Genomic DNA, 21,077 nt, shown 5'->3' with positions numbered 1-21,077 from the left:
GATCAGCCTGGTCTACATAGTGACTTCCAGGGCTACATAGCGAGACCGTGTCTGGAAAACAAAAACAAAACAAAAACCCTGAAGAATAAATAAAAGAGGCTTCGTCCCTTCTAGGAGTGGTGGTTTAAAATCTGTTTAAATCTCTGCTCTGGCCCTAAGTGGGAATCCCGGCTGGGAATTTTAACTTCTTGTTTCCTCCTCTGTAGCGTGGGAAAAACGAGTGCCACCTGCCCACCTCACAGGGTTTGGGCGGGGAGGGTGCTGAGCAGCGAGTGGAAGGTTGGCATGCGCAGCGCACTCAACGTTAGCTGTTATTTATTATTCGCGGTCAAGCGGGCTCCCTTCCCCCTGACGGTGAGACCAGAAACTGCACCCGAAACTTGTTGGGAGGGACTTCAGCAGGTGCAACCACGGTCCCTGGCTGAGGCCCCGCCTCCAGAGCCCGGCCACCTCCTGATCTTTATCCTCAGTGGCATCGGAGACTCTGGCCCGGGACTCCCTGCCCAGGCAGGTCTGCAAAGAGCAGACTTCTGCGAGTCTAGATGGGGGCGCAGCCCCTTTAAGAAGGCCTGGCGGGCGGCGGGCTGCGGGGCTGGAGGCCGCGGTGGGTCAATCGGGAAGCCCCGCCTACGTGGAGCGGACGGGCGCAGCTCAGGCGGCTCTGACCAATAGGGATTTGACTTTGCAGCCGCGCCGCGCGTTGACCTTGCGTTTCTCTCTCGGAGTGTCACCGAGAAATGGAGGCGCGCGGGCGGGATGAAGTGTTGGGGAGGGAGCTCTCCCCTTTGTTGTTCTTCTGTTTCCGTCATCGATTGGGGAATCTGACGAGAGCGGGCGGGCAAAAGAAACGCTTATACTGGTTCCGAGTTCTTGCGTAAGCCTGGGAGAGGCAAAAACTTGAATTCCTGATAAGGGTCCGTAGGAGAGGGAGGTCGAAAGGAACGAGATTACAAAATCCAGTCCCTGACAGGTCCCTGCCAAAACCACTTAAGGAAAAGGGGTAAACTGAGGCAAGCAGAGTACCTAGACGGTTGCCTTTCTGCCGCCCCAGGAATGCGGGCACTGTCAGATGTGCAATACCAGAGCCTCCTAGAATCCTTCCCCACGCCCCCTGCTCCGCCCCCGGCCCCCTCCCCCCCGTAATGCGGGTCGGAGGAGGAGACGCAAGTTCTGGAGCGGGCGGGGACGACTAGCATTTATCACTTCCAGCAAGTGCCGGAGCTCGGCCCCGCAGCGCAGAGGCTGCGGTGCGGGTGGTCGCGGGAGCTGACCCTGTGGGGGCCCCGGGGGGGGAGGGGGAGCCGGAAAGCCCCCGCCGAGGCCATCGCTGCGGGGCCTCCCCTCCCCCCCGGGCGGGCGCCATGCGGGGGGGCTCTGGCGACGCGGAGCGGCGGCAGCGCTGGGGTCGCCTGTTCGAGGAGCTGGACAGCAACAAGGACGGCCGCGTGGACGTGCATGAGTTGCGCCAGGGGCTGGCCAGGCTGGGAGGGGGCGATCCCGACCGTGCACAGCAGGTACCACGGGCAGTGACCACCGCTGCAGGGCCCGCCCGCGCCGTAACCCGTGCCCCTGAATGCGGCGGCCGCAGCAGCCGCACGCTACCTGTTGGCTGGACCCACCACCTGTCACCTCCCTTCTTCCCCCTGCCCACTCGCGTCTGGCCTAACGGCGTCGCGAGACAAGACTGCCAAGGCCCCGGGCCTGCAGTGCCTACGGCTGCCAGGACCCAGTGCCCCCCCCCACCCCACCCCCAGGCTCTCGCTTGCTGGAGAACGGACCGTACAGCGGGAGGCTTTCCCCGTCCACTGCCCTTAGACACGCCCTCCGCTGTTCTCCGCGTGATCCAGGGGTGACCTGCTCCCACCTGCGGTGAACACAACTTCCCCACCCTGCTGGGGCACCCATTGAGCCCCTAGCCAGCTACCCTAGTTTCTTATTTACATTCCCCGCCGGCGCTTTCCGGGACCTGGCTGGTTGCCCCAGGCTGCTCCAGCCAGAGATTCAGTCCGTCTGAGGCCACCCTGCCTCTACTGGGGTCCGATCTATCTAGGAGGGAATTTGAGCCTGGGTGCAGCTCTGTGGTAAAGCGCTTTTCTAGCACGTGCAAAGGTCCTGGGTTTCAGCCCCAGCATGGGAGGTGGCCCTTCCCCCTTGCGTCACAGGTATCCCTCACACCTGAGCCCCTAGATGTCCCCGAATCAGACCTGTTGCATCTTTGTTGACCTTGATTCTGAGGTCCCACTTCTCTGGTGGGAATATAGAGGCCCCGTATCTGTTGGCTTTGACATGTTGGGCCCTATATGAACTAGGACTGTTTCTAACGGGACACCCTCCACCTCCAGCCTGCCAAGGAAACGGGTTGTATAAGAAAAAGCTAAGTGGGAGGTTTGGGAGACAGAGTGGTGCAGAAGAATTCAAGGTCATTCTCCAATACAGAGAGAATGAGGCTAGCCTGGGCTATGTGAGACCCTGTCTAAAAGCAAAAAATGTGCTCAAGGTTGCCACTTCACAGTTCTATGACCTTGAACCGCTTCTGTGACTTGGAAGCGTCTCAGTCTGCCTACCAGGAAAACTGGGCAGCAACCAGACGCTTATTGTGGCTTGGGGCATCTTGAAATCTGAAAAGATTGAGGGGCTGGGGTGATGGCCCTGCCCCCTTTCATGGAGGCGCTGGGGCTCTGGGTTCCTGAGGCATAAGGCATATTGTAACACACACACTGTGGGGGTACAGTGTGCTGAGTCCCCTGTGTCCCCTTTTCTCTCTTCCAGGGCATCTCCTCGGAGGGGGATGCTGATCCAGATGGTGGCCTCAGCCTGGAGGAATTCACTCGCTACCTGCAGGAGCGGGAGCAGCGGCTTCTGCTCATGTTCCACAGCCTTGACCGGAACCAGGATGGTGAGATGGGCTCCAGGCTGGGGGATGGGCAGATGGGTTAGAACCCGCAGCGCTGGGGAGAAGGGGAGGGCTGCCTCTGACTCATGGGCTATTTCGGGAGTTCTTCTCAGCCCCAACTAGGTGATCTGAGCCCAAACCGGCCCATTCCACCTCCTGTTCCCTTTTAGCGGAGGACCCCGGTCTCTACCCTCAGACGTTTCTTTTTGCACAGTATAAGAGCTTCAGGGGCTGGGATCCAGGGACAGCCCCTTGATCAAGTGTCTTCTAGGTGCCTTAAGCATTGCCTTAAGGTTGGAGAGATGGCTCAGAGGGTAAAGTACTTTCCCAAAACCACAAGGTCGGGCTGGAGAGATGGCTCAGAGGTGGAGAGCATTGGCTGCTCTTCCAGAAGACCTGGGTTCAATTTCTACCACCCACATGGCAGTTCACAACTGTCTGTAACCCCTGTTCCAGGACATCTTACACCCTCACAGACACACATGCAGATGGAACACCAGTGCAAAAAAAAAAAAAAAAAACCCGCAAAGTCCTGAGTTCAATCCCTAGAACCTATGCTGGGCAGGGAGAACTGAAAAATGAATAAATAAGCAAATATTGCTTTAGTCTTTTCTAGCATAGGCATTTCTGCACTCACCCTTGAACTCATTCATGGAATGGAGGACTGCCCAGTACTGCCCAGTCCCAGCTCTGAGAAGCCCCCACAACCTGTATGAAAACCTCTCCCCTGAGGCTGAGGGGCTGACTCAGTATCTACTCTGCAAACACAAGGACCTGAGTTCAATCCCCAGCACCCATGTTAAAAAGCTGGGTGGGGTGGTGAGGTGGAGACTGGAGGATCTTGGGGCTCACTGTGCAGCTGGCCTAGCTGAGTCAGTGACCCCTAGCCAGATTCAGTGAGAGACCTTGTCTCAAAAGGAGTATGAAGAGAGACTGAGGAAGACATGACCATTCACACACACACACACACACACACACACACACACACACACACACACACACACGGGCTTCTGGATCTCCCACCCGGGTCCAGTCTTTGGTTTGGGCGTCTCCTGGGGCACCCTTTCCAGGTCACATCGATGTCTCTGAGATTCAGCAGAGCTTCCGCGCACTGGGCATCTCCATCTCGCTGGAGCAGGCGGAGAAAATTCTACACAGGTGGGTTAACTGGAGTCTCAGGCCCTTGAGATCTGGCCTCACCCCCACCCCCTCCTCACCCCCCCTCCCCTCCCCTGCCAGACAGTTCCGTCCTCTGAGCCCCAGACCCTGTTCCAGGGAGGGCAAAGTTGAAAAGTTGGACTTTGGAGTCAAACAGATCTTAGGCCAGGGGACTGAAGTCCCTGTCGGGCCCTGAAAAGGCCTGGTGGGTACTACAGCGACCCACATAGGGTCGGTCTGAAGGATTTCCACAGGCAAGTCAGCCAGACAATGTGACTAGATCACACCTGGGGCCTGAACCTGTCCTCCCAGCACTTGGGAGGCCAAGGCAGGACGGTTGCCATGAGTTTGAGGCCAGCTTGGACTTCAGACTGAGACTTCCCTTGTAAATAACTCCCCAGAGCCAGGCACGTGAATCTGGCAGGATGGCTCAGTAGGTAAAGGCACTTGCCCCTCAAGCCTGATGAGGACAGGTGGGGCCCCAATACTCACGTGATGGAAGGAGAGCATTAACCCAGCAAGTTGTCCCCTGACCTCTATGTGCAAGCCATGGGACATGCGAGCTCATGTGTGCGCGCTGTCATATCAACACTCAGAAAGCTAAGGCAGGAGGATTGCCATGAGTTTGAGGCCAGCCTGGTCTCTAGGGTAAGATTCTGTCTTTAAAAAAAAAAAATGCAGGCATGGGGTGTTGTTCTAGCCTCAGGTACACAGGCAGGAAGATTGCTATGAAATCCAAGCCAGTCTGGACCATAGAGTGAGACCCTATCTCAAAAAATAAATAATAAATAAATAAACCAGTGCTGCAGAGAGGCAATGCACACTGTGCTCCCCAAATCTATGAAGGCTAGTAGCACCCACCCCCACCAGTCCACACACTGAGCCTGTGCCCACCCTACCTCCAGCATGGACCGCGATGGCACCATGACCATTGACTGGCAGGAATGGCGAGACCACTTTCTGCTGCACTCCCTGGAGAATGTGGAGGATGTCCTATATTTCTGGAAGCATTCTACGGTAAGCTGGGGGCCGCCTACTAGGTGGAGGCTAGCTCCAACTTCCCTGGGGCTCAGAAGGGCTGGGCCAGGACTCTGGGAGCTCTGTTCCTTCATCCCTACATCTTGGGTTCAGGAGCCTGGTAACCCCAATGGACAGCTCCACTATCTGCTCAGACTCCAGGGCCAGTTGGTAGGAACTGGAGTTATGGGGGAGAAAAATACACCAAATGGTGCTCCCACGCTCGACCCACACAACTGCCAGCTGCCTGCCGGGTGCTCGTCGCCTGCTCCAAGGCTCACGCTGCGGCTGAGGGGAAGATGTAGGCAGACACTGTCTTTGGAGGGTCCAGAGGAGTCCACTGGGGGTGGGGAGGGAGGTCCCCAAGGTGGGGATCACTAGGGATCCTCCTTGCATTGACTTGTCCGGGGGAGGTGTGAACCAGCGTCTGTTCACCCCGGGTGAGGTGACAGCAGTCTAAAGGAAGGATCCCACCGAGGTCTGATTTGCTAAGCCCGTGAGTTTGAGCTTCATGACAGAGCACAGTGAGGGGTCATTTACAGGACCTGGGTGACCCCCAAACAGCAGCTGCACCACTGCCCGAGTCCCACCCCATCACTGCATGGGGACTCTGTGGAAAACGCACCGTGGAATCTTTCAGTTAGCCTTCTGCTTCCTATATAGTTAATGTTTCCCAGGATTCCTTGCAGCTGGGGTGGGACAGTGACTGTCCTCTCCCTAGCAGGGGGTGCAATGGCTCCATTATCACAGACCCAGTTATCACCGGCTTGCTCTGCTCAGTTCGTTGCCATGGCTACCAGGCCAAGGTAATCGCTGCCTTAAAATGGCAACGGGGTGATGATGCCGTGCTGAGGAAATAGCCGTATTACAGTCCTCTTGGGGATCCAGAGATGTCCACCCCCAAAGATCCACAGTTGGGAAGTCTATGCTGGACTCTAGGATGGAGAGCACTCCTTGGGAGGACTCCTGGGAAAGGGTTTCTAGGGGAAAGTTTTTTGGGGAAGATTCTTGGAGGATTCCTGGGGGAGGACTCTTGGGGGAGGACTTCTAAGGGAAGACTTCTAGGAGAGGCCTCCCCATGGAGGAGATTACTGTGAGAGCAGATCCTTTGGTAGGCTCTTTTGGTGGAATCAGTGGATCCTGTGGTGGGATCTGGTAGATTCTTCAGTAGGATTCAATAGATTCTTTGGTGGGACTCAGTGGATCTTTTGGTAAGAATCGGTAGCTCCTTTGGTGGGATCAGGGGATCCTCTGGTGAAATTCAGTGGCCCCTTTCTTTTTCTTTTTCTTTCTTTTGTTGTTGTTGTTGTTGTTGTTGTTTTGTTTTGCTTTGCTTTTCAAGACAGGGTTTCTCTGTGTAGCCCTGGCTGTCCTGAAACTCGCTCTGTAGACCAGGCTGGCCTTGAGCTCACAGAGATCCCCCTGCCTCTCTGCCTCCTGAGTGCTGGGATCCAAGGTGTGTGCCCCTCCGCCCAGCTGGATTCTGCTTTTAACCATTATGTATTTTGTGTGAGGCGGCACATGTGTGGTCAGAAGACAACTTGGGGAAGTCTGTTTTCTCCTTCTATCACATAGGTCCCAGAGAATGAACCCATGTCTTCAGACTTGGCCACACATACCTTGACCTAATGAGCCCTCTCACAGACTCCTCAGTGGGCTCTTTTGTGGGAGTCAGTGGACTGAATTATTTGGGGGACTTAATGGAGCTTTAGTGCAGTGGTTCTCAACCCATGGGTTGCGACCCCTTTGGGGGTCAAACAGCCCTTTCAGAGAAGTCACCTAAGACCACTCGGAAGACACAGGTATTTACATTACAATTCATAACAGTAGCAAAATTACAGTTACGCAGTAGCAGCGGAAATAATTGTGTGCTTAGGGAAATAATTGTGCTCTCCACCACAATGTGAAGAACTGTATTAAAGGGTCGCGGCGTTAGGAAGGTTAAGAACCACTACTGTAGTGGAACTCCGTGTAGAGCTCTCAGAGGAATCCTCGGGTGTCATAGCGGGACTGCTAGTTGGGTGTTTTAGCGGCACGTGGCAGGATCCAAAAGGGATCTGCTAGGCTCTCCAAGCAAGGTCCTTCGGTTAACTCTGGGGTGTCCTGGAATTCATCAAGGAGCCTTCCCCACTTAGGACCCAGGTACATCCCCCCACTTCTGCTGGGACATGACACCTGCACCCCCCATCCTCAGGTCCTGGACATTGGCGAATGCCTGACGGTGCCGGATGAGTTCTCCAAGCAGGAGAAACTTACGGGCATGTGGTGGAAGCAGCTGGTGGCTGGTGCCGTGGCGGGGGCTGTGTCGCGGACAGGCACAGCTCCTCTGGACCGTCTCAAGGTCTTCATGCAGGTGAGAGGACCGAAGGGATCCACCCCTTCATCCAGGTCCCGGAAGTAAGAGGGCACCGCCAGTTCACATTCTCTCCCCACTCAGGTCCACGCCTCTAAGTCCAACCGGCTCAACATCCTAGGGGGCCTGCGAAACATGGTTCAAGAAGGGGGCATCTTGTCCCTCTGGAGGGGCAACGGCATCAACGTGCTCAAGATCGCCCCTGAATCGGCCATCAAGTTCATGGCTTACGAACAGGTTGGTTCAGGAGAGAGTCTATTCAGCAGAAACTAAGCACAAGGGATCAAGGGCCTGGCTTGCGCCACGCCCCCTATTGGCCAGCTCCATGCCAGCTGGAGAACAGTGGAATGCACGAACAGCTCAGGAATCCCCAAGGTTTCTGTGCACCCCACACCACCCCCGTGTTCCACCCTCAGATCAAGCGGGCCATCCGGGGGCAGCAAGAGACGCTGCACGTTCAGGAACGCTTCGTGGCTGGCTCCCTGGCCGGGGCCACAGCTCAAACCATCATCTATCCCATGGAGGTGAGAAGGAGGGGGCGGGGAAAGATCCAGCATGGGGAGGCGGGGCCTGCCATACTGCTTCATTCCTGCTCCACACTGTGTGTGGAGCTAACTGGAATCCTAACTGCCTGACTTGGGACCAGGAGCCATTTCCTGTCTAGCTTGTCTGGGTATCTCAATTTGAGATGTAACTCCGAGAGACTTGGTAGTCATAGTAACTGGCCATTTATGGATAGGCCTGCCAAGTGTAAGGATGCCGGGCGTGAGCCACCATACCTGGTGCTGGGGATGGAAATCAGACCTTTGTGTACACTAAGTGGTCACTCTACCTAAGGCTCAGCCCTAGCTGGGTCCTCAAGACATCTGTTTTCAGGAGTAGCCACTTCTAGATGGCATCACTCCTGAGCATGATGATTTTTGGAAGCAGTTTTTCAAGGGGTTGACAGAGTTCTCACCCAGGTACTGAAGACAAGGCTGACTCTACGCAGAACTGGCCAGTACAAAGGGCTCCTGGACTGCGCTCGGCGGATCCTGGAGCGTGAAGGGCCCCGCGCCTTCTACCGTGGCTACCTGCCTAACGTGCTGGGCATCATCCCCTATGCTGGAATCGATCTAGCTGTCTATGAGGTCTGTGGATAACTACTGTCCTTCCATCTCTTCTTTCTCCTTCTGGGATCTGGCCTAGGACACTCATGCTAATCCAGTAGACTTCTCATAGCTAGGAAGGGCAATCGTGGACTTGAAAACGGGGGTGGGGGGGTGTCTTGGAACCCTGGAGGGTCCCTCTGGACGTTGTACCACCCTTCTTCTGTCACTCATTGATGCAAAAACCTTGTTCCCAGTTCCACACGGTGGCGCACACTTGATGTCCCAGAACTTAGGAGAGTGAGGTCGGAGGATCTGGAGTTCAAGACTGGCCTGCACTAGGTAGTCAGTTCCAAGACAGCCTAGTTATGTGAAGAGACACTGTCTTGAAAAACAAAATTTAAGCTGGGCCTGGTGGTGCACGCCTTTAATCCCAGCACTGGGAGGCAGAGGGAGCGCGTTTCTGCCAGTTCAAGGCTAGCCTGGTCTACAGAATGAGTTCCAGGTCAGCCAGTGCTGTTACACAGAGAAACCTTGGATGCCAGGGGATGGGGGGTGTTAAGAATACCAATTGCTCTTCCAGAGGACCTGGGTTCAATTCCCAGCACCCACATGACAGCTAAAGGTAACTCTAAGATCTGATTCTCTCACACAGACATACATGCATACAAAACCCTAATGCACATAAAATAAAAATAAATTATTAAAGAAAGAAAGAAAAAAGAAAAACAAAAATTAAAAGAGATCAACAACAACCAAACAGAAAAATGGGACTAAAGAGATAGCTCAATCATTAAGAGGGCTTGTTGCTTTGGCAGAGGACCTGAATTTAGTTCCCAACACCAACATCAGGTTTAACAGCACCCTATAAATCCAGCTCCAGGGAATTCTATGCCCTCTTCTGGCCTCCAGAAGTACTGCACTCTCACAGTGCACATACACTCACATAGGCACACATAAATAAAAAAAAAATTTCATAAATTTAGCCAGAAATGGAGACTGGTGCCTGTCATCCAACACTCAGAAGGCTGATGCAGGAGGAGGATTACCACAGCAACTAGGCATGGTGATGCATGCCTTTAATCCCATGCCTTGGGAGGCAGGGACAGATGGATCTTTGTGAACACAAGGACAGCCTGGGTCACAAAGTGATGTCCTTTCTCAAAACAACAATAATAATAAAACCATTTCCCCCTATGGTGCTGCAGATGAAACCTAGGGGTTCACATTTGCCTCCTTAGGGTTATGGAAGGTTTAGCTTTGTAGGAATTGGGGCCCCTACTCCTAAGAGTGTGAACACAGTGTAAAACAAGCTTTGGATGCCCATCTTCCCCAAAGCATGTGTGGGTTCTGGCCTGGTCTCCAGGCCAACACATTCTCTTCCTTCCTTTATTCTTCAATTATTTGTTATTTTCAAATGTCATTGTGTATGGGTGTTTGCCTGCCTGCACATTGCATGTGGTGCCCATGAAGGCCAGAAGAGGGTGTCAGATCACCCAGGAACTGGAGTTACAGATGGTTGTGAGCCACCACGTGAGTGCTGGGTATTAAAACTGGATCCTCTTCAAGAGTAGCCAGTGCCAAGAATGACCACTGAGCCATCTCTTCAGTACCCCTCTTCTTTTTCTTTTTTCTTAAGATGGGGTCTTATGTAGCCTTGGTTGGCCTCAAACTTGCTATGTAGCTGAGGATGGCTTTGAACTTCTGACCCTCATAACTATACTCCTGAGTGCAGAGATGACAGGTCTACACTGCCAGGCCAAGTTAATGTGGTGCTGAGTGGAACCCAGGGCTTCATGTGTGTTAGGCAAATGTTCCACCAACTGAAGCACAGTTTTTTTCTTTTTACTTTTTTTGTTTTGTTTTGTTTTGTTTTCAAGACAGGGTTTCTCTGTGTATCTTTGGAGCCTGTCTTGGAACTCATTCTGTAGACCAGGCTAGCCTGAACTCACAGAGATCCTCCTGCCTCTGCCTCTCTAGCACTGGTTTAAAGGTGTGTGCCACCACCGCCCAGCAGCTCTTTTGTTTTTAAAGATGGGGGCTCACACATAGTGCATCCTGTGAAGGCCTGAATGCATGGTAATCCCCCTGCCTCAGCCTCCTGAGTACTAACATGACAGGCATGTACCACTATGCCCAGCAACAGGACACCTAGTACATGTGTGTGTGTGTGTGTGTGTGAGAGAGAGAGAGAGAGAGAGAGAGAGAGAGAGAGAGAGAGAGAGAGAGAGAGAGAGAGAGAGAAAGCCAGAAGACAACCTCAGGTGTCATATTTCAGGTACTGTCTACCTTGTTTTTTGACATGGGATCTCTCACTGGAACCTGAGGTTCATCAAGGAGGCTAGAAGGGTTCATTAGTGAGTCAAGTATCTCTGCCTCCCCGACAATGTGGTTACAGGCATATGCAACCATTCCTGGCCTTTGACATGGGTACTGGGGATCAAACTCATGCATGGCAAGAAGTTTGCCAACTGAGCCATCTCTCTTTATTTTATGTTAATCTCTGTGTGTGTGTCCATGTACCGCAGTGTGTGTGTGGAGGTCAGAGGGTACCACAGGAGTTGGTCCTTTCTTTGCACTATGTGGGTTCCAGTGATCAAACACCGTCATCAGGCTTGGTTGCAAGCACCTTTATCACTGAGCCATCTCACCAGCCCATAAGAGTTCTTAATAACTCATTAAAAACATAGTCTCAGCACCCACATAGTGGCTCTCAACCACCTGTAACTCCAGTTCCAGGGGATCAGATGCCCTCTTCTAGCCCCCATAGGTACTGCATGCTTATGGTATGCAGACGTACATGGAAGCAAAACACCCAGACACATAAAATAAAAATTAATTAATTAATTAAAAGGGGGGCTGGCGGCGACAGTGGCGCACGCCTTTAATCCCAGCACTTGGGAAACAGAGGCAAGAGGATCTCCATGACTTTGAGTCCAGTCTGGTTTATGTAGCAAGTTCCAGGCCAACCAGAGCTACAGAAAGACACTGTCTCAAAAAAGGAAGTTGGGGAGTTAGGGAGCTGGCTGAGTTGGTAATGTGCCTGCCATACAAGGAAGAGGATGTGAGTTCTGATCCAGAACGTAAGTAAAACTTCAGGAAGAGCCTCTGGGACCCCAGGACGGGAGGATCCTGGAGCTCACTGATTGGCCATGCAATGAGCTTCGGGTTCAGTGAGAAACCCTGTCTCCAAAGATAAGGTGAGAAGGTCTGAGTGACGAACCTATGTCAGCCTTTGGCCCCCACATGTCCTCATGTGCACCCCTGCACACACACATGCACATACACAAGCACACACATATGCCCAAAAAGTAAAAGGGAAAATGGAAGAAGGGGGGAGAGGAAGATCTTGGAAGACGGTTCCAGAAAATTCCAGAGTTTTGGGCACATGGCTCCCTTCCCCCTCAGTTTCTCATCTGCCACATAGGAACCATATGAGTCGGCATCTTCTGTTGGTTGAAATATTCTGAGGTTGCAGCTCCTGTGTAGATGAGGGAGCAGGAGATCTGAGGGAGGCAGGGTCTCTCACTGACTCTGGTGCTCACTGGCGTGCCTAGGCTGACTAGCTGCCCACCACAGAGCTCTGCCTCCCCAGAGCTGCATTATTTACAGGTCTGCGAAGCCTCATGTGGCTCCTTTGTGCACCCTGGGATCTGAACCCAGGTCCTCTTGCTCATGAAGCAATCTCTTTGCCCTCGGAGCCATCTGCCAGCCCCTCCTTTATTTTAAATTTTAGTTATTTTTCTTATAGACAAGTGTCTCACTTTGTTGCCTAGGCTAATCACAAGCTCCTGGGCATAATCAATCCTCCTGCCTCAGCCTCTTGGGCAGCTAGATTCACAGATGGTCACTGCAATTCCTAAAGCATTCCGTCTGTGTGTGGAGTCATCAGTCCCATTTCTGTGTCTGGTGTCCCTTGACTCTCCTTTATGTCCCTCCCCTTCATATAAGGAGCTGTGGCTCCGCCCACTCCAGTCATCTTCATTAATCTCATCAGCTAACGTGCCCTAAGACACAGCGATGAGGGCTTTAATTTATGTTCAGAGGGAGGAAGCTCAGGGGGTTGAACACTCTCCTAGCATGCACAAAGCTCGGGAGTCCATCCCCAGTACCTCATAAACCAGGTGGCACACACCCCTTTCACCCCATCATGGAGGGCTAGAGGCAGGAGGACCAGGAGTTCAGGTTCATTCTCAGCTACTTAGTGAGTTTGAGACCTGTCTGGGCACTTCGAGATTGTCTTTAAAAATCCAAAACGGGGGCTGGAGAGATGGCTCAGTGGTTCAGAGTACTGACTGCCTTTCCAGAGAACCTGGGTTCTATTCCCAGGCCCACATGACAGCTCACAACTGTCTGTTAGTCCAGTTCCAGGGGACCCGACACCCTCAGATATACATGAAAGCAAAACAACGCACATAAAATAAAAATATATTTTTTTTTTTTTGGGTTTTTCGAGACAGGGTTTCTCTGTGTAGCTTTGCACTTTTCCTGGAACTCACTTGGTAGCCCAGGCTGGCCTCGAACTCACAGAAATCCGCCTGCCTCTGCCTTTCGAGTGCTGGGATTAAAGGCATGCGCTACCACCGCCTGGCAAAATAAAAATAAATTTTAAAAAATTCAAAATGAAGCCAGGTGGTGGCGGTGCATGCCTTTAATCCCAGCACTTGGGAGACAGAGGCAGAAGATTTCTGAGTTCAAGGCCAGCCTGGTCTACAGGTCTTCCAGGACAGCCAGGGCTACACAGAGAAACCCTGTCTCAAAAAAAAAATCCAAAATGTTCCTTAATCCTGGATGTAAAGTCCTTCCTGCTGTAGACAGTCACTGTGGTGAGGTCCCAGGCATGGGTGTGCACAGTGAAGGAGGCAAATGGAAAGGAATACTCGGAAACTGCTCACAGAAGCCAGGCTGGGCAGCACAAGCCTGTCATGCCAGTACTGGGGTGGCTAAGAAGATACCAACTTCAAAGCCAGTATGGGCTACAGACTAAGCCCCTGTCCCAAATGAAAAAGTTTAAGGAATCAAAAAAAAAAAAAAAAAAAAAAAAAAACGGGCGGTGGTAGCGCACGCCTTTAATCCCAGCACTCAGGAGGCAGAGGCAGGTGGATCTTTGTGAGTTCGAGGCCAGCCTGGTCTACAGAGCGAGATCCAGGAAAGGCGCAAAGCTACACAGAGAAACCCTCTCTTGAAAAATAAAAAGTTTAAGGGCAAGGGATATAGCTCAAGTAGTGACCATTAGAATCCCCCAGCCATGGTTAAGAGCAGTGCTACTCTTCCAGAGGACCCTGGTTCAACTCCCAGCACCCACATGGCAGTTCACAACTGTCTGTAACTCCTCTTCCAGGGGATCCGATGCCCTCATACAGACATTCATGCAAGCAATACACCAGAGTATATAAAATAAAAATAAATTATTTAAAAGAAAAAAAGAATACCCCAGTGAGGGGCTAGGGGCGTGGTCGGGGTGGAGCCCCTACCTGGAATCCCAGTGAGGGGCTGGGGGCGTGGTCAGGGCGGAGCTCTGCCTAGAATCCCCCAGTGAGGGGCTGAGGGCGTGGTCAGGGTGGAGCCCCGCCCAGAATTCCCCAGTGAGGGTCTGGGGGCGTGGTCAGGGTGAAGCCCCGCCTAGAATCCCCCAGTGAGGGGCTGGGGGCGTGGTCAGGGTGGAGCCCCGCCTAGAATCCCCCAGTGAGGGGCTGGGGGCGTGGTCAGGGTGGAGCCCCACCTAGAATCTCCATTGAGGGGCTGGGGGCGTGGTCAGGGTGGAGCCCCGCCTAGAATGCCCCAGTCAGAGGGTGGCACTGCCCCAGTGGGGAAGACAAACCTCATCATCTAATCCAGTACCAGCAACGGTGGTGTCCAGAGCTGGTAACAAGGTCTGACAGCAGGGCCTTCCCGTCTGCAGCTCTGAACACACCTGCTCCTTTCTCTTCTAGACCCTGAAGAATCGCTGGCTTCAGCAGTACAGCCACGAATCGGCAAACCCAGGCATTCTTGTGCTACTGGCCTGCGGCACCATCTCCAGCACCTGTGGCCAGATTGCCAGTTACCCCCTGGCACTGGTCCGGACCCGAATGCAGGCCCAAGGTGAGAGGCCTGGACGGGAGGCTGGGGTAGGAAATCCTGCCACTTGGGTCCTACCTAAGTCTGTGTAGGCAGAGTCTGGGCTGGGTTCCTGTGGGTGGGTGGGTGGCCTCCGTAAGTCCCTCCTATTGTCTGGGCTGCAGTCTACCCAGTCGTGATGCTAAAGAGGCAGTCTTTCACCACAGACAACACTGGCGTTTCTGGGCCTGCAGTAACCTGAGCTGTTAGTCAAAGCTGGATGAAAACAAGGGACGGGGGATGCTGGGAACATTACCCAAGTTAGCCAGTCAAGGGACGACAGTGTCTTTATTCTTATTTTATGGCACAAGGTCTAACTATGTGCCCTAGCTGGCCTGGAACTCACAGATCTGCCACTGGCCCCGCCTCCTAAAGGTGTGCATCCCCACACCCAGCCTTAAGGACAGCCTAGCTGCTGTGTTTTGTTTTTATTTCAAGATTTTTTTTTTTAAGATTTGTTTTTATTTCTGCACACATGCATGCATGTGTGCGCGCGGGTGTGGCTGTGGGTGTCTCAGACACCCACAAAGGCCCATCAGACTCCCTGGAGCTAGGTGTCACGTGCATGGGTGCCAGAAACTGTCCTCTGGAAGAGCAGGAAGCTCTCTTTCCCACTGAGACATCCCTCCAGCCCTTGAGTTTTGCTCAAGACAGAGGATTGCTATGTCCCAGGCCGGGCTGGAACTCAGGGCAATCCTCCTGCCGCAGCTTTTCCACTGTTGTTTTTCCTCTGTATCTTTCTCCCTGTTCCATTTCCCCGGAATCTGTTTACGTGAACCTTAGAGTCTGTGTTCCTTGGTTTTTGCTGGAGAAGCGATTGGCGAATGAGATGAATGCATGAACTTCATCCTCTGGGGAGGGGGAAGGAGGCTGCATAAATCATTCCACGATTGAGGGTTGATTTAGGGTTGAGGAGAGGTAGGAACCTGACTTAGATTAGGGTACCACAGATGGCTCCCCTAAACAGAAGTTAGCCCTGACGAGAGGGAGAAAATTAACTTTAAGGAAGTGGGGATTTCTCTCCTCTTGTCTCACTCAGACACACACCTGCACACAGACACACTCCCACACAGACACACTCCCACACAGACACACTCCCACACACAGACAGACACACTCCCACACACAGACACACTCCCACACACAGACACACTCCCACACACAGACACACTCCCACACAGACACACTCCCACACACAGACAGACACACTCCCACACACAGACACACTCCCACACACAGACACACTCCCACACAGACACACTCCCACACAGACACACTCCCACACACAGACACACTCCCACACACAGACACACACACCTGCACACAGACACACTCCCACACACAGACACACTCCCACACACAGACACACTCCCACACACAGACACACACACCTGCACACAGACACACTCCCACACACAGACACACTCCCACACACAGACACACTCCCACTCAGACACACTCCCACACACAGACACACACACACACACAGACACACTCCCACACAGACACACTCCCACACAGACACACTCCCACACACAGACACACTCCCACACACAGACACACACACACACACAGACACACTCCCACACACAGACACACACACACACACACAGACACACTCCCACACAGACACACTCCCACACAGACACACTCCCACACAGACACACTCCCACACACAGACACACTCCCACACAGACACACACACCTGCACACAGACACACTCCCACACAGACACACTCCCACACACAGACACACACCTACACAGACACACTCCCACACACAGACACACTCCCACACACAGACACACTCCCACATACAGACACACTCCCACACAGACACACTCCCACACACAGACACACTCCCACACAGACACACTCCCACACACAGACACACACACCTGCACACACCTGCTGTTTCCATTCATCCTCAAATGTGGTCCCTGAGATTGATAGTTCCTGGGCCCTCGGATATCCGAGTCTCGTGGGAGGGCCTGCTGCTCCCGTATCACCCATCCCACCTCCTCTTGAAATGGCCACCTAGCCCAGCCCTGGGTGTGGGGACAGAGGGAGGAACGAGAGGGGAAGCTTTGGTCTTACCTAGCCCCACCCCCACAGCCTCCATGGAGGGTAGCCCACAGGTCTCCATGGTGGGGCTGCTTCGACACATCTTAACCCAGGAGGGTGTCTGGGGCCTCTACCGGGGCATTGCCCCCAACTTCATGAAGGTCATTCCAGCCGTGAGCATCTCCTACGTGGTCTACGAGAACATGAAGCAGGCTCTGGGGGTCACATCCAGGTGAGGGGCCAGGAACCTGCCACCCCGAGATTCCTTCATCTTCACCACGGCATCTCCCAGGCTGACGTCCTCGACCACCGGAGACTAATGGCCTGACCGGTGGATCCTAATCCCCCATCCCAAGCCGCTGGATCCCAGTACCCAAATCCCAGATCCTTGGCCCTGTGTCCTGACCATGACACCACTGGACCCCACTCTTTGGCCACTGGATCCCAGTGCTGGATCCTCAACTTCACAGCCAGACCCCAACTGCTGTGCCTCACACATCAGCAGTCTGACGCTTGAAATGCAGAACCATCCACGCCCTGGCTCTGAACCCTTATCCCGGAGCCCCGAGCCGAATCTTGCTTTTCCCTGCACCACCCACTGGGCACTGGGCCTCCCTATGCAGCAGCAGATGGCCCAGTGCCCCAAGCATGGGGGCACACATCCATGTACCCCATAGCCAGACCTCAGATCCTTCCAGCACCAGACGCTCTTGCCGCACAGGACTGAGATCCCCAAACCTGCTGATGAATACCCTGTCACCTGCCTCATAGTCCGCCCACTGGAGTCTAGAAGCCAAGAACTCCCAGCCACAGGGTCCTGACAGCAATGCCAAGATCCTGGGGCTCTGCCCCTGGGCCACTGGATCCCAGATCCCTCACCCCAAACAGTCATGTACCTCGGCTTGGGGTTCCGTCCACACTCTTCCACCTTGACTGCTGGGTCTACACTTCAAGCACCACCCTCAATCTCATCACTGGATCCCAGAGTCCCAACCCACTAGATTCTGGTTCCCGGAAGCACAGGTGTGAGCTCCAGGGTGGATCCCAGATGCCACAGCTGTGAAATTCCAGACCCCAGGTTCCTTCCACCCCTTCTCTGGGCACCATCTGTAGAAAGCGGAGCTCTCCCAGACACTGCTGGGTCCCAAGCCCTGTGCTCCTGCACCTCCAGTGCTCAGACTGCTCCCCAAATCTAGATCCCCACCACCCGGTGGCAGCATCTCAGATCCCACAAGGCACCCCAATATCCCAGACACCCCCTGGAGCTGATTCCCACTGCATGGAACCACACCATCCAGGGATCCTTCTGGAAGCCCAGACCCCAGACCAGTGGCTCCCCACCAAGCAGTAAGGGATGGGATGTATGTCCCACCCCACACCCCATAGGAATGCTGGATCTCCCCTCAGCTACGACACACCTCCCCTCCCCTCCCCTCCCAAATCACCCCCCTTTCCCGTCTTCCCACTCTAAAATGTCTTCCACACCCCTGCCCACCTTCCAGGCTAGTAACTCCCAGAGCCCAGGTCCCTCTGGGAGGGCCTGGTCTGCTTGTTCATGCATCGGGAGCTGCCAGGTGAAGTCGGGGGACACAGCCAAGGGGACCTTCTGCATCCCAGCACTGCCAGCCCTGCTCGGGCCTCAGAAAGTCACAATTAAGGACCAATATACAGCATCCTTCCTGAAACCCAGCATTCAGTATGCAAAATTAAACATCCCCAGACTGACTCGGGGGTCTATTTTTCTACAAAGTCCCCTGGCTCCCCACCACATTCCCATACCCTCCGCACTTCAACAGTGGGTTCTGAGCTTAGGATAACTGGGGATACCCTGATGAACTCCCCAGCCTTTGGGGACCCCATCAAAGGACCGTGAAGGGGGAACTGGGGTGTTGGGTGGCAGGAGGACCCCACCATGGCTTCCACCTCTCCCTCCAAACTACACCAAGCCCCACCTCCCTGCCCATGCCTGTCATTTCAAGGGGAAAGAAAATAAATTTTCTAAGCACTTTCATTGTTGCTTTTTAATTTTCCAAATTAAATGTGTTTGTTCGAGGGAGGGGCATGTGGAAGTCAGAGGAGACTTGTGGGGGTCTACCCTCTCCTTCCACCACGTGGGGCCCGGGGATCAAACTCGGCGGTCAGGTTCGGTAGAAAGCACCTTTGCTGACTCCAGTGTAGATCTGTGACTTTTAAAAAAACTATGGAAATGGGTGTGCGGACGACGTTGACGAACTCACAAGGAGGGAGATGAGACATGGGTCTCTCCATCCCTCTCTCTCCCCTACCTTCACCCTCTCTTCCCTCTTACCTTACCCACCTTCCTCCCTCTCTCCTCCCCCCTCCTCCCTAGCTTCCCCTCTATCCCCTCCCCCTCCTTTCCTTCCTTCCCTGGTGTGTTTTTTTTTTTTTTTCTTTTCTTTTTTTGGTTTTTCCAGACAGGGTTTCTCTGTAGTTTTGGTGCCTGTCCTGAAACTCACTTTGTAGACCAGGCTGGCCTCGAACTCACTGAGATCTGCCTGTCTCTGCCTCTTGAGTGCTGGGATTAAGGCGTGCACCACCGCTCAGCTCTTTTTTTTTTTTTTTTTTTTTAAACATTGTTGCTGCCTTTTAAGCCATGGTATTCTGAATCAGCAACTACAACTCCATCACTACCAGCCTCAGCCTGAGGGAATTTCCCTCAGGCACCGATTCTTTCAAAGCTATGAAGGGAACTTAACTAAATCACTGTCCCTCTAAAGAACTCAAGATTGAAAGGTTAAGGTGGAATTCTGCTCCTCAGAGAGGTTGAATAGCAAGTAGCTCACCTCCTCTCCTTGCTCGCATCCTCCCAAAAGCCCTCATGCTTCTCCTCGCCCCTCCTTATAAACCCCCTTTCATCTGGCTCCTCCCTACCACTTCCTGTCGGCTAGTTGCTGACTCAGCCACCTGACCGCGGTGAATTTTATTTAATCTTTGCATCATTAAACAAATGTTCCAGAGCATAAACAAAAATAGCTCACCTTAAAATAATATCCTACAACACTTCCCCGCTTCCTCTGACCCTCCATCGCCCCCTCTGCCCCCTCTCCTCCTCTTTCCTCTTCTCCAAGAGATTGGAACCTCAGTTTCCACTCCATTTATAAACAGCCAGGGGCTGCAGAGGTGGTTCATCCACTGTTAAGAGCCCACACTGCTCCTGCAGAGGACCTGAGTTGCAGTTTCAACACCCACATGGTGACTCCCAGTCGCCTGTCATTCCAGCTCCAGGATCTGAAGCCCCCTTCTGGCCTCCGAGGACACTGCACTCACACGCACGCACACTCAATGGGGCCCTTGCCACGCAAGCCTTTCCACCTGAATGCAATCCCTGGGACTCCCGTGCAAGTGGAAGGAGGGAGTGGAGTCCACAGAGCTGCCATTTGACCTCTGCACACGCACCAGAATACACACACACACACACACACACACACACACACACACACACACACGCACACACGCACACACGCACACACGCACACGCACACACACCAAAACAATACATTTTAAAGATTTGATTTGTGTCGTGTGTATCTGAAGTGTGTGAGAGAGAGACAGAGTCCTCTGATCTGGAGCTGGAGGTACAGTGGTGCTGGGAACTGAACCCAGATCCTCTTCAAGAGCAGTGTGCATTCTTAGCCACTGAACCATCTCTCAGCTCCATTTAAAACACACACACACACACACACACACACACACACACACACACACACGCACAAAAGGGGCTTTAAATCTGGGTGAAGTGGTGCAAACTTGTCATCTTAGCACTTGGACTGGTGAAGACAAGAAGATCAGGAGTTCAGAGTCATTGCAAGCAAATTTGGAGCTAGCCTGGGCTACATGAGATCCTGTCTCACTGATCCCCACCTAACCCTCCAAAAAAGAATTTTAAAAACTTTTTAATATTCTGGGCAGTGGTGGTGCACATCCTTAATCTCAGCATTTGGGAGGCGGAGGCAGGCAGATCTCTGAGTTCATGGCCAGCCTGGTCTACAAAGCAAGTTTCAGAACAGCCAGGGCTACACAGAGAAATGCTATCTCGGGGGGGGGGGGGGGGGGGGAAGATCCGCAGATGTGGCAGCACAGAGCTCGTTTGCTGTGCTACACAGCTATCCCCACCATTCATCTCCAGAACTCCCCCTCTGTTCACACTAAAGCTCTGTCTCCCTTCAACACTAAATCCATTCTGCTTCCTACCTTGGGAGGTAGAGGCAAGAGGATCAAGAATTTAAAGTCATCCATTGGTGAGTGTGAGATGAGCCTGGGCTTCATGCTGTCTCAAAACAAAACAAATGAATACTAAATATTGTTTAGGCGCCATTCAGAGGACCCCACCAGCTCTTCCTGGGCTGTGGGAGACAAGGGTCAACCGCACTGCCTGGCCATCATGC

The 21,077-nt window shown here is 53.2% G+C and overlaps 1 protein-coding gene and 1 long non-coding RNA gene across 2 annotated transcripts; one reads left to right on the top strand and one right to left on the bottom strand.

The window, feature by feature from the left end:
* The first annotated feature begins 1,167 nt into the window (after positions 1-1,167).
* Slc25a23 (solute carrier family 25 member 23) lies at positions 1,168-18,682 on the top strand. The gene is made up of 11 exons (XM_042267343.2): positions 1,168-1,514; positions 2,770-2,896; positions 3,964-4,051; positions 4,957-5,068; positions 7,263-7,421; positions 7,506-7,658; positions 7,838-7,945; positions 8,384-8,551; positions 14,443-14,593; positions 16,723-16,903; positions 18,174-18,682. Exons 1-11 carry the CDS (start codon positions 1,362-1,364, stop codon positions 18,247-18,249), a joined length of 1,476 nt encoding a protein of 491 aa, XP_042123277.1. The 5' UTR covers positions 1,168-1,361; the 3' UTR covers positions 18,250-18,682.
* Positions 18,422-21,047, bottom strand: LOC121825126 (uncharacterized). Its single transcript, XR_006067236.2, has 2 exons — positions 20,884-21,047; positions 18,422-18,857 (listed from the first exon to the last, which is right to left on the bottom strand). It is a non-coding gene; the product is annotated as an uncharacterized LOC121825126 (long non-coding RNA).
* Between the last annotated feature and the right edge of the window lie 30 nt (positions 21,048-21,077).

The sequence above is a fragment of the Peromyscus maniculatus genome, chromosome 22, assembly GCF_049852395.1.
Source record: "Peromyscus maniculatus bairdii isolate BWxNUB_F1_BW_parent chromosome 22, HU_Pman_BW_mat_3.1, whole genome shotgun sequence".
Classification (NCBI taxonomy): Eukaryota; Metazoa; Chordata; class Mammalia; order Rodentia; family Cricetidae; genus Peromyscus; species Peromyscus maniculatus.
The sequence above is the reverse complement of the archived record's forward strand: the minus strand, read 5'-3'. Positions and strand labels throughout refer to the sequence as shown.